Source organism: Cetorhinus maximus, chromosome 17 (genome assembly GCF_964194155.1).
Source record: "Cetorhinus maximus chromosome 17, sCetMax3.hap1.1, whole genome shotgun sequence".
NCBI lineage: Eukaryota > Metazoa > Chordata > Chondrichthyes > Lamniformes > Cetorhinidae > Cetorhinus > Cetorhinus maximus.
Genome location: NC_135895.1, coordinates 76,143,610 through 76,156,698, shown reverse-complemented (window position 1 = coordinate 76,156,698; position 13,089 = coordinate 76,143,610). Strand labels below are relative to the sequence as shown.

Genomic DNA, 13,089 nt, shown 5'->3' with positions numbered 1-13,089 from the left:
GATGTGGGTGGGGAGTGATACAAGGAAGTGATCAGAGATGGTCTTATCTGTGATTGAAACTATGGGAATAGAGAGACCACGTGAGATGGGAAGGTCACGGGACAGGTCGTGAATATGGTTTGGGGAATTGTGGTTGTGTTGATTTAATTCCAGCAACTTCCAGTTTCTTTTCTGTTTTTAATCTTGTAAATTCAAGAGATTCGAGATAAAACTGATCATTTTAAAATGATTGATAATTGTCTTTGAACCAAATCGTCTGTTGATGTTTCATTGATTGACAGGCCAACCAGCCAATCAGGACAATCACTTGCTGAAATGCAGCCAATCAGCTGATGGGGAGGTGGGACATTTCCAAAGCACTCACCAGACAGAGACTGAATATTCTTAATGTTTATTACCTTTTACACATTGACATTTACAGAAAAAAGACTTGAATAAACAGCCCAGCCAGAGGAAGCTGGAGAAATTCACAGGGAGAATGGAGGTTTATTAAAACGCTTGTGGAGATTTTCTCAAGAACATGAGAATCCTGTCCCTTTAAACAGTGACTAAACCTTAAATTGTAACTGCAGAGTGAGCAGGAAGGGTCTGGTTTACTGAAGCAGACACTTCGGAGGGTCACAATATTTTTGTACAGCTGACAGTCTTCAGCATCTTAGAGAGGTTTTACTTAGCATCACGAGATTAAACTGTCCCATTAAACACTCCCAGGGCAGGTACAGCACGGGGTTAGATACAGAGTAAAGCTCCCTCTACACTGTCCCCATCAAACACTCCCAGGACAGGTACAGCACGGGGTTAGATACAGAGTAAAGCTCCCTCTATACAGTCCCCATCAAACACTCCCAGGGCAGGTACAGCACGGGGTTAGATACAGAGTTAAGCTCCCTCTACACTGTCCCCATAAAACACTCCCAGGACAGGTACAGCATGGGTTAGATACGGAGTGAAGCTCCCTCTACACTGCCCCAATAACGTGCCTTAACCCCTGACCCTCAGAAGTGTCTCAGAGCCGGTCCTGAGAAGGAAGAGAGTTGTAATTCGGTGCTGACAATGACCTTTGCCCTCCCAGCTCACCCCTGTTCTATTTAAAGTTGTGTCTCCTCTGTGGACTGTCTCTAACACTCTATGCACATTCTGATCTCCTGATGCTTTTGCTGAGGGGAGAGGAGAGGCTCTCGTGGGTGACAACACAGGAGAAGCGGGCGTTGGACTCCCAGCTGGAGCCAGAGAGGGTCAGCAGGCTGCTGACGCTGTAGGTGCTGTCCGAAGCTCGCAGGTAGTTGCTGGTCTGAACCCCGTCCGAAATGGCTGCACCGTCCTTCTTCCACTCCACCTTCACTTCATCGGGATAGAAGTGATTGGCAAGGCACACCAGGGTGGCAGTGCCCTTGGTCTTGACCTCCTCCGGGGAGGGGGGCAGCAGGGTCAGTGTGGGTGGTGACTTCTCTCTGCCTGAAAGAGAAGAGAAGGAAGTTTAATCACTGTCATTATAATGAATTTCAACTTCCCGAATATTAACTGGGATCAGATCTGTGTAAATGTATAGATGATGTAAAATTCTTATAATCCATCCAGGTGAATTCTTTTAGCCTGAATGTAACAAACCCAACAAGAGAAGGGGCAGTTTTAGACAATTTCAGGGAATGAATCTGAGCAGGTGGAAGGTGTAACAGCGGGAGAGTATCTGGGTAATAATGATCATAATTCAGTTAGATTTAGAGCAGCTATGGAAAAGGATAAAGCTAGACCAAGTGTAAAAGTTGTAAATTAGGGAAAGGTCAATTTAACTAAGCTGCGATTTGCCGAAATGGACAGGAAACAGCAACTTGAAGGTAAATCAGTGCCAGAGCAGTGGGAGATTTTCAAGGAGGAGAATTGTGAAATGTTGGATGGGATATAAATAGTGCGGAATTCTCCCAGATTTCAACAAAGGGCAATGGTGGGTGGGAGAAAGATTGTTTTACATCTCCTGTGCCCTTGCCACTCTCAGTCTTTCCTCCAAGTGGTGTTCAACATGGAGGAGCACTGATTCATCAACTGAGGGAGGGTGGTACGTGGTAATCAGGAGGAGGTTTCCTTCCCCATGTTTGACCTGATGCCATGAGACTTCATGGGGTCCGGAGTTGATTTTGAGGACTCCCAGAGCAACTCCCCACTGACTGCATGCCACAGTGTTGCCACCTCTGCTGGGTCTGTCCTGCCGGTGGGACAGGACATACCCGGGGATGGTGATGGTGGAGTCTGGGACATTATCTGTAAGGTATGATTCTGTGAGGATGACAATGTCAGGCTGTTGCTTGACTAGTCTGTGAGACAGCTCTTCCAATTTTGGCACTAGCCCCCAGATGTTAGCAAGGGGGACTTTGCAGGGTCAATGGGGCTGAGATTGCCGTTGTTGTTTCCGGTGCCTAGGTACATGCCGGGTGGTCCGTCCGGTTTCATTCCTTTTTTGTGACTTTGTCGCAGTTTCTAACAACTGAGTGGGGGCTGGGCCACTTCAGAGGGCATTTAAGAGCCAACCACATTTCTGTGTGGCACACAGCAACACCTGGGAAATTGCCCAGATATGTCCTGTACACAAAAAGCAGGACAAATCCAACCTGGCCAATTACCGCCCCATCAGTCTACTCTCCAACATCAGTAAAGTGATGGAAGGGGTCATCAACTGTGCTATCAAATGGCACTTGCTTAGCAATAACCTGCTCACTGAGGCCCAGTTTGGGTTCTGCCAGGGCCACTCAGCTCCTGACCTCACTACAGCCTTAGTTCAGACATGGACAGTGGAGCTGAACTCCCGAGGTGAGGAGAGACCGACTGTCATTGATATCAAGGCCGTATTTGACTGAGTGTGGCGTCAAGGAGCCCGAGCAAAACTGGAGTCAAAGGGAATCAGGGGGAAAACTCTCTGTGGGTTGGAGTCACACCTAGCACAAAGGAAGATGGTTGTGGTTGTTGGAGGTCAGTCATCTCAGCTCCTGGACATCACTGCAGGAGTTCCTCAGGGTAGCATCCTCGGCCCAACCATCTTCAGCTACTTCATCAATGACCTTCCTTCCATCATAAGGTCAGAAGTTGGTGTGTTCGCTGATGATTGCACAATGTTCAGCATCATTCATAACTCCTCAGATACTGAAGCAGTCCCTGTCCAAATGCAGCAAGACCTGCAAAATAGCCAGGATTGGGCTGACAAGTGGCAAGTAACATACATGCCACACAAGTGCCAGGCAATGACCATCTCCAACAAGAGAGAATCCAACCATCGCCCCTTATGTTCAATGGCATTACCATCACTGAATCCCCCACTATCAACATCCTGGGGGTTAGCATTGAGCAGAAACTGAAGTGGACTAGCCATATAAATACTGTGGCTACAAGAGCAAGTCAGAGGCTAGGAATCGTGTGACGAGTAACTCACCTCCTGACTCTCCAAAGCCTGTCCACCATCTACAAAGCACAAGTCAGGAAAGTGTTGGAGTACTCTCCACTTGTCTGGATGAGTGCAGCTCCAACAACACTGAAGAAGCTGGACACCATATTTAAACTACAGCCGTGCGCACACTTCTCAATGCTTGCAGCCCGGGGCTGCTCCGGTGAAGACATGGCCCCAAAAGCCAAGCAGAGTGCAGCCCCCGATTCAGTGATGCATTCCTGGGATGCCTTCTGGAACCTGTGGAGGCCCATCCTGATGTCCTCTACCCCCGCTCTGGCCGCAGGAGAGCCAACAGTTTCAGATTTTTGGCTGTCTCACCATATTATTCCCACTGCTCACCATGACGCCTGACACCAATGGGGCCGGAAAATTCCGGCCATAGTGAGAGAGGAAATATTAATTGTTGGAAAATATTCTGAGGGACATTTTAATCATCTTTGAGAAAGATACGACCAAGGACAGTCAACATGGACTTGTTAAGGGAAAGCCGTGTCTGACTAACTTGCTTCAATTTTTTGAGGGGGTAACAAGGAGGGTTGATGAAGGGAGTGAGTTTGACGTGGTCTATGCGGATTTTAGCAAGACTTCTGACAAGGTTACACATGACAGACTGCTCAGAAAATTAAAAACTCATGGGATCCCAGGGAAAGGGGCAAGTTGTGTTTCAAATTAGTTGAGTGGCAGGAGGTAAAGGTTTGATGTTAAGCTGGTTAAATCATATTGGACTGTTACTTAGACATTTGTAAAGAGGGTTTCCACAAATTCAGCACGGAAATGGTTAATATTAAGAGTGCTTAAACACTCATTGTCCCTCTAAGACCCTGTTAAGCTGTCAGGAATCTCTCACTATTGATCAGTCTGTGCGGGGGAAACAGGTTCAGCATTAACAATCCTCAGATCACACACACATCGAGAGAACTTTATCCCAGAAAGTTGGAGGACACTTGGATCAACCCACTTCAGAAAGGATTCAGATTGGGTGTCATAGAATAAAATGATAGAAAGTTTCTGGCACAGAAAGAGGCCACTCGGCCCATCATGTCTGTGCCCACTGAAACACGAGCCGTCTGGTCGAATCCCACTTTCCAGCATTTGGTCCGTAGTCCTCCAGGTTCAGGCTCTTGAGGTTCATATCCAGACACCTTTTAAATGGGTTGAGGGTTCCTGCCTCTGTGACCCTTTCAGGCAGTGAGTTCCAGAGCCTCATCTCCCATCTAATCTTTCTCCCAATCACTTTAAATCTATGCCCCCTAGTCACTGACCTCTCTGCTAAAGTAAATAGACCCATCCCATCCAATCTATCCAAGCCCCTCATAATTTTGTACATCTCAATCAAATCTCCCCTCAGCCTCCTCTGTTCCAAGGAGAACAAGCCCAGCCAATCCAATCTCTCCTCATAGCTGCAATTTTCCTGTCCTGGCTACATCCTTGTTAAATCTCCTCTCTACCCTCTCTAATGCAATCACATCCTTCCTGTAATGAGGTGACCAGAACTGCGCACTGTACTCAAGTTGTGGCCTAACTAATAATTTATACAGTTCCAGCATAACCTCCTTGCTCGCAACCTCGGCTAATGATTGAAAGGATTCCCTGTTCCTTCTTAACCACCTTATCGACCTGTTCTGCTACCTTCAGGAGTCTGGACATTCACCCCAAGGTCCCTCGCTTCCTCTGCACCTCCCAGTATCTTCCCATTTATTGTGTATTCCTTTGCTTTGTTTGACCTCCCCAAATGCATCACCTCACACTTCTCTGGGGAGAATTCCATTTGCCACTTTTCTGTCCACCTGACCAGTCCATTGATATCTTCCTGCAGCCTACAACAATCCTCCTTGTTATCTACCATGTAGCCAATTTTTGTGTCACCTGTAAACTCCTTGATCAATCTCCTACATTTATGTCCAAATCATTAATATATACACAAAAAGCAGGGTACCTAGGCCTGAGGCCTGCAGACCCACACTGGAAACAGCCTTCCAGTCGCTAAAACACCATCAATAATTTCCCTTTGTGCCCGGCCCCTGAACTAACTTTGTATCTAATGGGCCCCATTCCCATGGACCCCATTGGCTTTTATTTTATTAACCAGTCTGCCATGTGGAACCTTCTCAAAAACCTTGCTAAAATCCATGTAGATAACATCAAGTACACTACCCTCATCAATCCTCCTTGTTACTTCCTCAAAAAAGATGAACAATTTAGTCAGACATGACCTTCCCTTATCAAACCCATGCTGACTGTCCTAGACTAATCTGTGCCTTTTTAAGCGACAGTTTATCCTGTCCATCAGAATTGATTCCAATTATTTGACCACCAACGAGGACACAATGACTGGCCTGTAATTATTCAGTCTATCCCTCGCTCCCTTTTTAAACAAAGGTACAACATTATCAGACCTCCAGTCCTCCGGACCCTCACCTGTATCCAGTGAGGATTGGAAAATGAGGGTCAAACCCTCCACAATTTCTTCCCTGGTTTCTGATAACAGTCTGGGGCACATTTCACCCGGTTAATCCACTCTCAAGGATGCTAATCCGTCTCATACTTCCTCTCTCCCTATGTTTATCACAGCCAATATTTCACACTCCTCCTCCATAGTGACAATGTCTACATTGTTCCCTTTCTTTTGTGAAGACAGACGCAAAGTATTCATTCAGAACCATACCCACATTCTCCACCTCCTCACATAGGTTACCTTTTTGGTCTTTTATTGGCACTACTCGTCCCTTAGTTATCCTCTTACTCTTAATGTATTGAGAAAACAGCTTTGGGTGTAGAAGGTTCTAGATTTCATTTAAAACCTTGCCGGCCAACACTGGGGCCACGTCAAGGGTGAGGCTTAATTTGTTTCAGAGTCTGGGGGTCAGACAGGGTCAGTGTGAGGTCAATGGCACCTCACAGGGTCAACATAAGAAATCTCCAAATTCAAAAAAAGGCTTGCATTTCAATGGCACCTGTCACCACCTCTGGATGTCCCAGAGTGTTCCAGAGCCAACTGTGCACAGTAAGATCCCAGATAGCGGATCGACAATGGCCAGAAAATCAGATGAGTAGTGATGTAGATTGAGGGATAAACATTGTCCAGGAAACCGGGGGGATCACCCCTGGTCTTCTTCTCAAAGCACCGTGGGATATTTGACATCCTCCTGAGAGGGCAGACCTCAGTTTGTCTCATCTGAAAGACGGCTCCTCTAACAGTGCTGCCCTCCCTCAATACTGCACTGGAGTGTCAGCCTGGATTATGTGCTCAAGTCTCTGGAGTGGGATTTGAACCCACAACATTGTGACTCTGAGGGGCTGGTGCTAACCACTGAGGCAAGGCCAACACCTCACGGTCCAATATCCCACCATGTTCACCCTCCCGGCTCAAACTTGGAGGAATGAGCCCACTTGGGGAGGGTGGAGCTGTTCCCCAGTCAGAGACAGTGTCTTCAGGAGAGAGATGGAGAGCAGATTCCGGGAGGCCTGGAGTCTAGAGGGTGACATTTAAACATTCGGGGGAAACGGAGAGTCTCCCCGAAACCCTGGAACACTGAAGACACTGGATTGTGGGCCCTGCTCTACCTGTTTGTCATCAGAACTTTGCCAAGAGATAACCAGGGAGTGGAGAGAGCAGGGTTCAAGCTGGGGGAGGTGGGACCTCGGTGTCTCACTGTGCTGGTGCTGTGATCAGTTATATCAGAGACTGTGAGAGGGAGCCAGAGCTCATATCAAACTCTGCCCGTGTCTGTCACACTGAGACTGACAGGAGTCTAGTGAGTGATTTCACTCCATGGTGCAGCAATGTCAGCACAGTCTGCAAACGTCCAGATCTCCTCGAGACGGTGGGTAAAAGTTGGTTATTGATATCTTGTTTCTTAAAGTGGGGAATGTAATGAAAGAAATACAGCTGGGCACCCTGTTATACACAGTGTTGTTCACTGAACCATTTCATTCACTGCAGCTCCTCACTAACACCTTCAACTATTCAGCATTAGTGTTTGAGAAAGTTACAGTATTGAAAGGGTTAATAAGGGAGGATTGGGGTTTACTTACTCAGTCTGAGCTTGGTTCCTTTACCGAACGTACCCCACACTGAGAGCTTCCAGTGCAGGGGCTGTACAAAAACCTCTGCTCTCTGCTTCACTCAGTCACTCTCACCCTTCCTCTGTCTCTCACTCACACTCACCTTTAACTCACTCTCACCCTCTCCCTGTCTCTCACTCACACTCACCTTTAACTCACTCTCACCCTCTCTCTGTCTCTCACTCACACTCACCTTTAACTCACTCTCACCCTCTCTCTGTCTCTCACTCACACTCACCATTAACTCACTCTTACCCTCTCTCTGTCTCTCACTCACACTCACCTTTAACTCACTCTCACCCTCTCTCTGTCTCTCACTCACACTCACCTTTAACTCACTCTCACCCTCTCTCTGTCTCTCACTCACACTCACCTTTAACTCTTTCTCTCTATCTCTCTTTCTCTGATTGTCTCTCTCTCTGTTTTTCTCTCTCTCCCTCTCTCTCTGAATTCTGTGCAGTTGTGCTCGAGAAATATGAGAACTTGAACATTTTATGATAAATCTTCCAGTCGGTCTTCAAATGTGGACATGGAAAAAAGGTAAACTTGAGGCCTTCAGTGGGTGGTGGACACCACAGGGACTGGAGTGTGTAGTGGACAGTGAAAATAATTTGTTCAGTTTCCTTTCATGTGTTTATTATATATTCTATATAACTGTGTCAGTACAGGAGGTGGGACTGTGTGTCCATTATTATATATTCTATACAACTGTGGGATGTGTCAGTACAGGAGGTGGGACAGTGTGTCCATTATTATATATTCTATATAACTGTGGGATGTGTCAGTACAGGAGGTGGGACTGTGTGTCCATTATTATATATTCTATATAACTGTGGGATGTGTCAGTACAGGAGGTGGTGCTGTGTGTATTGAGGTTTTTGTAAGGCTCTGTATCACTGTGTATGCTGAGCTGCTATACTGATTGCTCTGACAGTAATAATCAGCGACATCCTCATTCTGTACATTGCTGATTGTCAGGGTGAATTGAGTGCCAGATCCACTGCCGGTGAATCGCTCCGATGTTCCTGTGAATCGAGTTGTTGTATCATAGATCAGGAGAGTGGGTTTCTGTCCTTCTCGCTGCTGGTACCAAGCAACATAGCTAGCAGACTGACTGGCCGTACAGGTGATGGTGGACGTCTGGCCCAGGCTCACTGACAGCACCCGGGGAGACTGGGTCATGGTGATGTCCCCACTGATACCTGAGGGGTAATAGAGAAACAGAGTGAAGTAAGAACTGTCACACAAAGAGCCTGTAAAATGAGATGTTGTTAGAGACAGTGACCATTTCTCTGCTTTCAGAATTTTCCCTTCAATCACAAGTCAGTCGAATTGGATGGAAATGGAGAGCAGGAAAATATTCACGGTGGAAGGAGAGAGATTTGTACCTGCGATGCAGAATGCCAGAGGCCAGATGAGCTGGATGGCTGAAATCATGGTGTCTGCTCCTGTCCCTGTGCCTGGTCACTGATAAACTCTCCCTTCGCTGGACTCAGCTTTATAAAGCTGCAGCCTGTCAGAATCTCACTGGCTGTTCCTCAGTATGTAAATGGTATCACCCATAGAAAACCACGTCAGCACCTTTCACTTCCTCTTCAACTCTCTCCCTCCCTCTCCCTCCACTTGTCCCTCATTGTCTGCCTCTCTCATTCTCCCTCCATATCTCTGTTGTTCCCTATTTCTCTCACACTGCCAAGTCAATCATGGCTCCCGTCACAATGTCCCTTTTTGCTCTCCCTCCATGCCTCCCTCTCCTCTCTCTCTCTCTCTCTTTCCCTCTCTCTCTCTCTCTCTCCTCCCCTGCCCCCCCCCCCAAGTTTCTCTCTCTCTCTCTCTCTCTATCTCTGCCTCCTCATCTCTCTCCCACCCTCCATCGTTCTGGAATTCTCTAACTGATCTCTATAACAGGGGTTATTACTGGAGTTTGGAACACTTTGAGTCCTGGTGCAGCAGTTAAATGCTTCCCTCCCTCTCTCACTCGGTCTCACAATCTCCACCTCGCTCTCTCTTTCCCACAGTCTCCCCGGGGGAACACAGTGAAATGAAGGGGAAAACTCCCTCTGCTCTGCCCCACCGATGGATGTGAACCCTTGACCCCAGAAGCATGTCTTCTCCTGGAGTAAGGCCCCATTTCCCAAATTGACCATGCTTTGGTCTCTCTCAGTCAGACTGACAGATTATTGTCAAATTAAGGGCAGTTCTGTGCTGTTGGCCAATTCTCACTGGGGACTGGTTTGGACACAAACCTCATTTCATGAAGGCCCAGCAGAGAGAGGAGACCCTCACCCCATCAGTGTGAGCTGGAGGGACAGGGCAGAGTCTGACCCACTGAGCCATCCTGTCCATTCAGAACATGTTCCAATCCCTTCCCCTCTCCCTCCCTTTCCATGGTCAGGCTCCGGGTCAGGGTGTTTTACTGGGATGAGGGGTGGACGATCACACATTTACAACAGAAAGAAACTGTCCTCCACATCGACCATGGTGTCCCTGTCCCACTGGACCCTCCAATGGGGACCAGTAAACATGGGCCTGTATCCCACTGGGCCCTCCAATAGGGACCAGTAAACATGGGCCTCCCTCCCACTGGACCCTCCAATAGGGACCAGTAAACATGTGCCTCCTTCCCACTGGACCCTCCAATAGAGACCAGTAAATATGGGCCTCCCGCCCCCTGGACCCTCCAATAGGGAACAGTAAACATGGGCCTGCTTCCCACTGGACCCTCCAATAGGGACCAGTAAACATGGGCCCCCCTCCCACTGGGACCCCCAATAGGGACCAGTAAACATGGGCCTCCCTCCCACTGGACCCTCCAATAGGGACCAGTAAACATGGGCCTCCCTCCCACTGGACCATCCAATAGGGACCAGTAAACATGGGCCCCCCACCCATTGGACCCTCCAATAGGCACCAGTAAACATGGGCCCCCCTCCCACTGGACCCTCCAATAGGGACCAGTAAACATGGGCCCCCATCACATTGGACCCTCCAATAGGCACCAGTAAACATGGGCCTCCCTCCCACTGGACCTTCCAATAGGGACCAGTAAACATGGGCCCCCCTCCCACTGGACCCTCCAATAGGGACCAGTAAACATGGGCCTCCCTCCCACTGGGACCTCCAATAGGGACCAGTAAAATGGGCCACCCTCCCACTGGGCCCTCCAATAGGGACCAGTAAACATGGGCCTCCCTCCCATTGGACCCTCCAATAGGCAACAGTAAACATGGGCCCCCCTCCCACTGGACCCTCCAATAGGGACCAGTAAACATGGGCCCCCCTCACATTGGACCCTCCAATAGGGACCAGTAAACATGGGCCCCCCTCCCATTTGACCCTCCAATAGGGACCAGTAAACATGGGCCTCTTCTCACTGGACCCTCCTATAGGGACCAGTAAACATGGGCCTCCCTCCCACTGGACCCTCCAATAGGGACCAGTAAACATGGGCCCCCCTCCCACTGGACCCTCCAATGGGGACCAGTAAACATGGGCCCCCCTCTCACTGTACCCTCCAATAGGGACCAGTAAACATGGGCCTCCTTCCCATTGGACCTCCAGTAGCTGAACTTCAAACTCCACATCTCTCCATCCCGTAAGCCTCTAATTTCCATCTCCACAACATTGTCCATCTCTACACATCAGCCCCTTGACCACAGAAACCCTTATCCCTGTTTGTCTTGTCTCCTGACTCCATTATTCCGATGCCCTCTCCCAGCTTCTTTCATCCACGCTCCATAAACCCCAACTTGTCCGAAATGCAGAGTTCCATACCCTGTCCCACACCAAGTGTCGTTCCTACACTACCCCTTACCTTACAGACCGACTACCCAAGACCTCAATGACCTGTTACCCCCTGACCTCACTGACTTTTTACCTACAGACCTAACTGACCTGTTACCCCTGAACCCACTGATCTGTTACCCCTGACCTCACTGCCCTCCAATTTCCTCCATGTCCTGGCTCTCTCCTACCTCTGCGTTCTGCTGCAGACTCACATTCCCTCCCTCACCCTTCCACCTTCTGACCCTGCTCTCCTGCCCATCGCTGCTTCCTTCATCCCACCATTGACAGCAGAGCCTTCCGCGGCCTAGGCCCAGGTCCCTGAACTCCCACTCTTCATACCCACCCCCTCTCCAGGCCTCTCTCTCCTGCATCAAACTCCATCCTTTCACCTAAGCCTTTGATCACTTTCCTAAACTCGCTCCTGCCCCCTCCCCCATTCACCTCACTGTTCCTCTGTGATACATCTTGGGGATATTTGTATGTCAAGGCGTTATATAAATGAAAATTTTGTGTGCATTTTGGCTGGGGACAGAATTGGACACATTGGTGATGACCACTGCATTTCGGACAATTTGGGGTTTATGTCAGGAGGGGAGAGGGAATGTTGGGAGATCTGAGCTCCATTTCCCACCCCGGGCATTTTGTCTTCCAATGAATGAATGAGATGCCAATTTCGAACCCAGGTTAGGGATAGTCTCGTGCTGTGGACCCAGGTCTGCAAGAGGGAATTGGAGATCTCTCTGAAAAGGAAAGAATTGCTGGGTTATGGGGATAGAGAGGAGGAGTGGGACTCACTGGGTAACTCACAGGCAGGATGGGCTGAATGGCCTCCTTCTGTGCTGCAAGATTCTAGGTAGTGGACACGGTTCACAGTTTTCTCCCGTGTCAGTAACAAACATGCAGCTGCTCTGAGCTCCTTCTTTCACTTCCTCTCTTGGTCACGTTTCAATCTTGCGATCGGACAATCTTTGCAGTTATTTTTTACACTGGGGGTTTCTGCTGTGGTCTGAATCTGTAATAATAACTGTCCAATCAGTGAAAAGAACAGCAGCTAAGAGCAGTCAGGACTGAGGAAGCAGGCTCACTGGGAAACACATTGGGAAGATCAAAGCCATCGTCCTCAGCTCCCGATACAAACTCCATCCCTCTCCCTGAGCACTGTCTGCTGCTGAACCAGACTCTTTACAAACTTGGCCTCATCTTTCACCCCGAACTGACCCCCCAAATCCTCCACATCACAAAGATCAGCCACTTGCCCCGATAACTGGAATGTGCTGACTACACAGAAGGAGAGGCTTAACAAACAGGGAGGAGAAGAGTCAAAGACTTGGGGAGAGTAGAGACAGATGAGGGAAGGGACAGATAGGTGACTGACACAATTCAATGCAGAGGAGTTTGAGATGATGGGTTTGAGGGGGAAAAGTAGTGAAAAGATGGTGAAGAATGTGTAGAAGCAGAGAGAGCTCAGCTTCAATTCCATCATTCCTTGAAAGTAGAAATGCAGATTGATAAAGCCTTGAATTAAAAAGATCAGCAGCGTTAGGAATGGACAAACTACAGAGAGTAGAAATGGGAAATCCAAACAGAGAATTCACTAAACATTCAGCAGCCTGTGGGGAATGAAAGCTTTGGGTTTTAGTTCAAACTGCAGTTAATAAACAGGTAAATCTGTGGAGAATACAGGACAATGCGGAGAGCAGGGGAGTGGGATTAGGATATAGGAACAGGAGGAGGCCATTCAGCCCCTCGAGCCTGTCCCACCATTCAATTAGATCATGGCTGATCTGTATCTTAACTCCATTTCT

General features: G+C 48.4%; 1 protein-coding gene across 1 annotated transcript; it reads right to left on the bottom strand.

Moving 5' to 3' along the window:
* Nucleotides 1–375: 375 nt before the first annotated feature.
* Nucleotides 376–8,973, bottom strand: LOC144692515 (immunoglobulin kappa light chain-like). The gene is made up of 4 exons (XM_078561477.1): nt 8,887–8,973; nt 8,396–8,700; nt 7,469–7,514; nt 376–1,455 (listed from the first exon to the last, which is right to left on the bottom strand). Exons 1-4 carry the CDS (start codon nt 8,933–8,935, stop codon nt 1,127–1,129), a joined length of 729 nt encoding a protein of 242 aa, XP_078417603.1. The 5' UTR covers nt 8,936–8,973; the 3' UTR covers nt 376–1,126.
* Nucleotides 8,974–13,089: the final 4,116 nt, after the last annotated feature.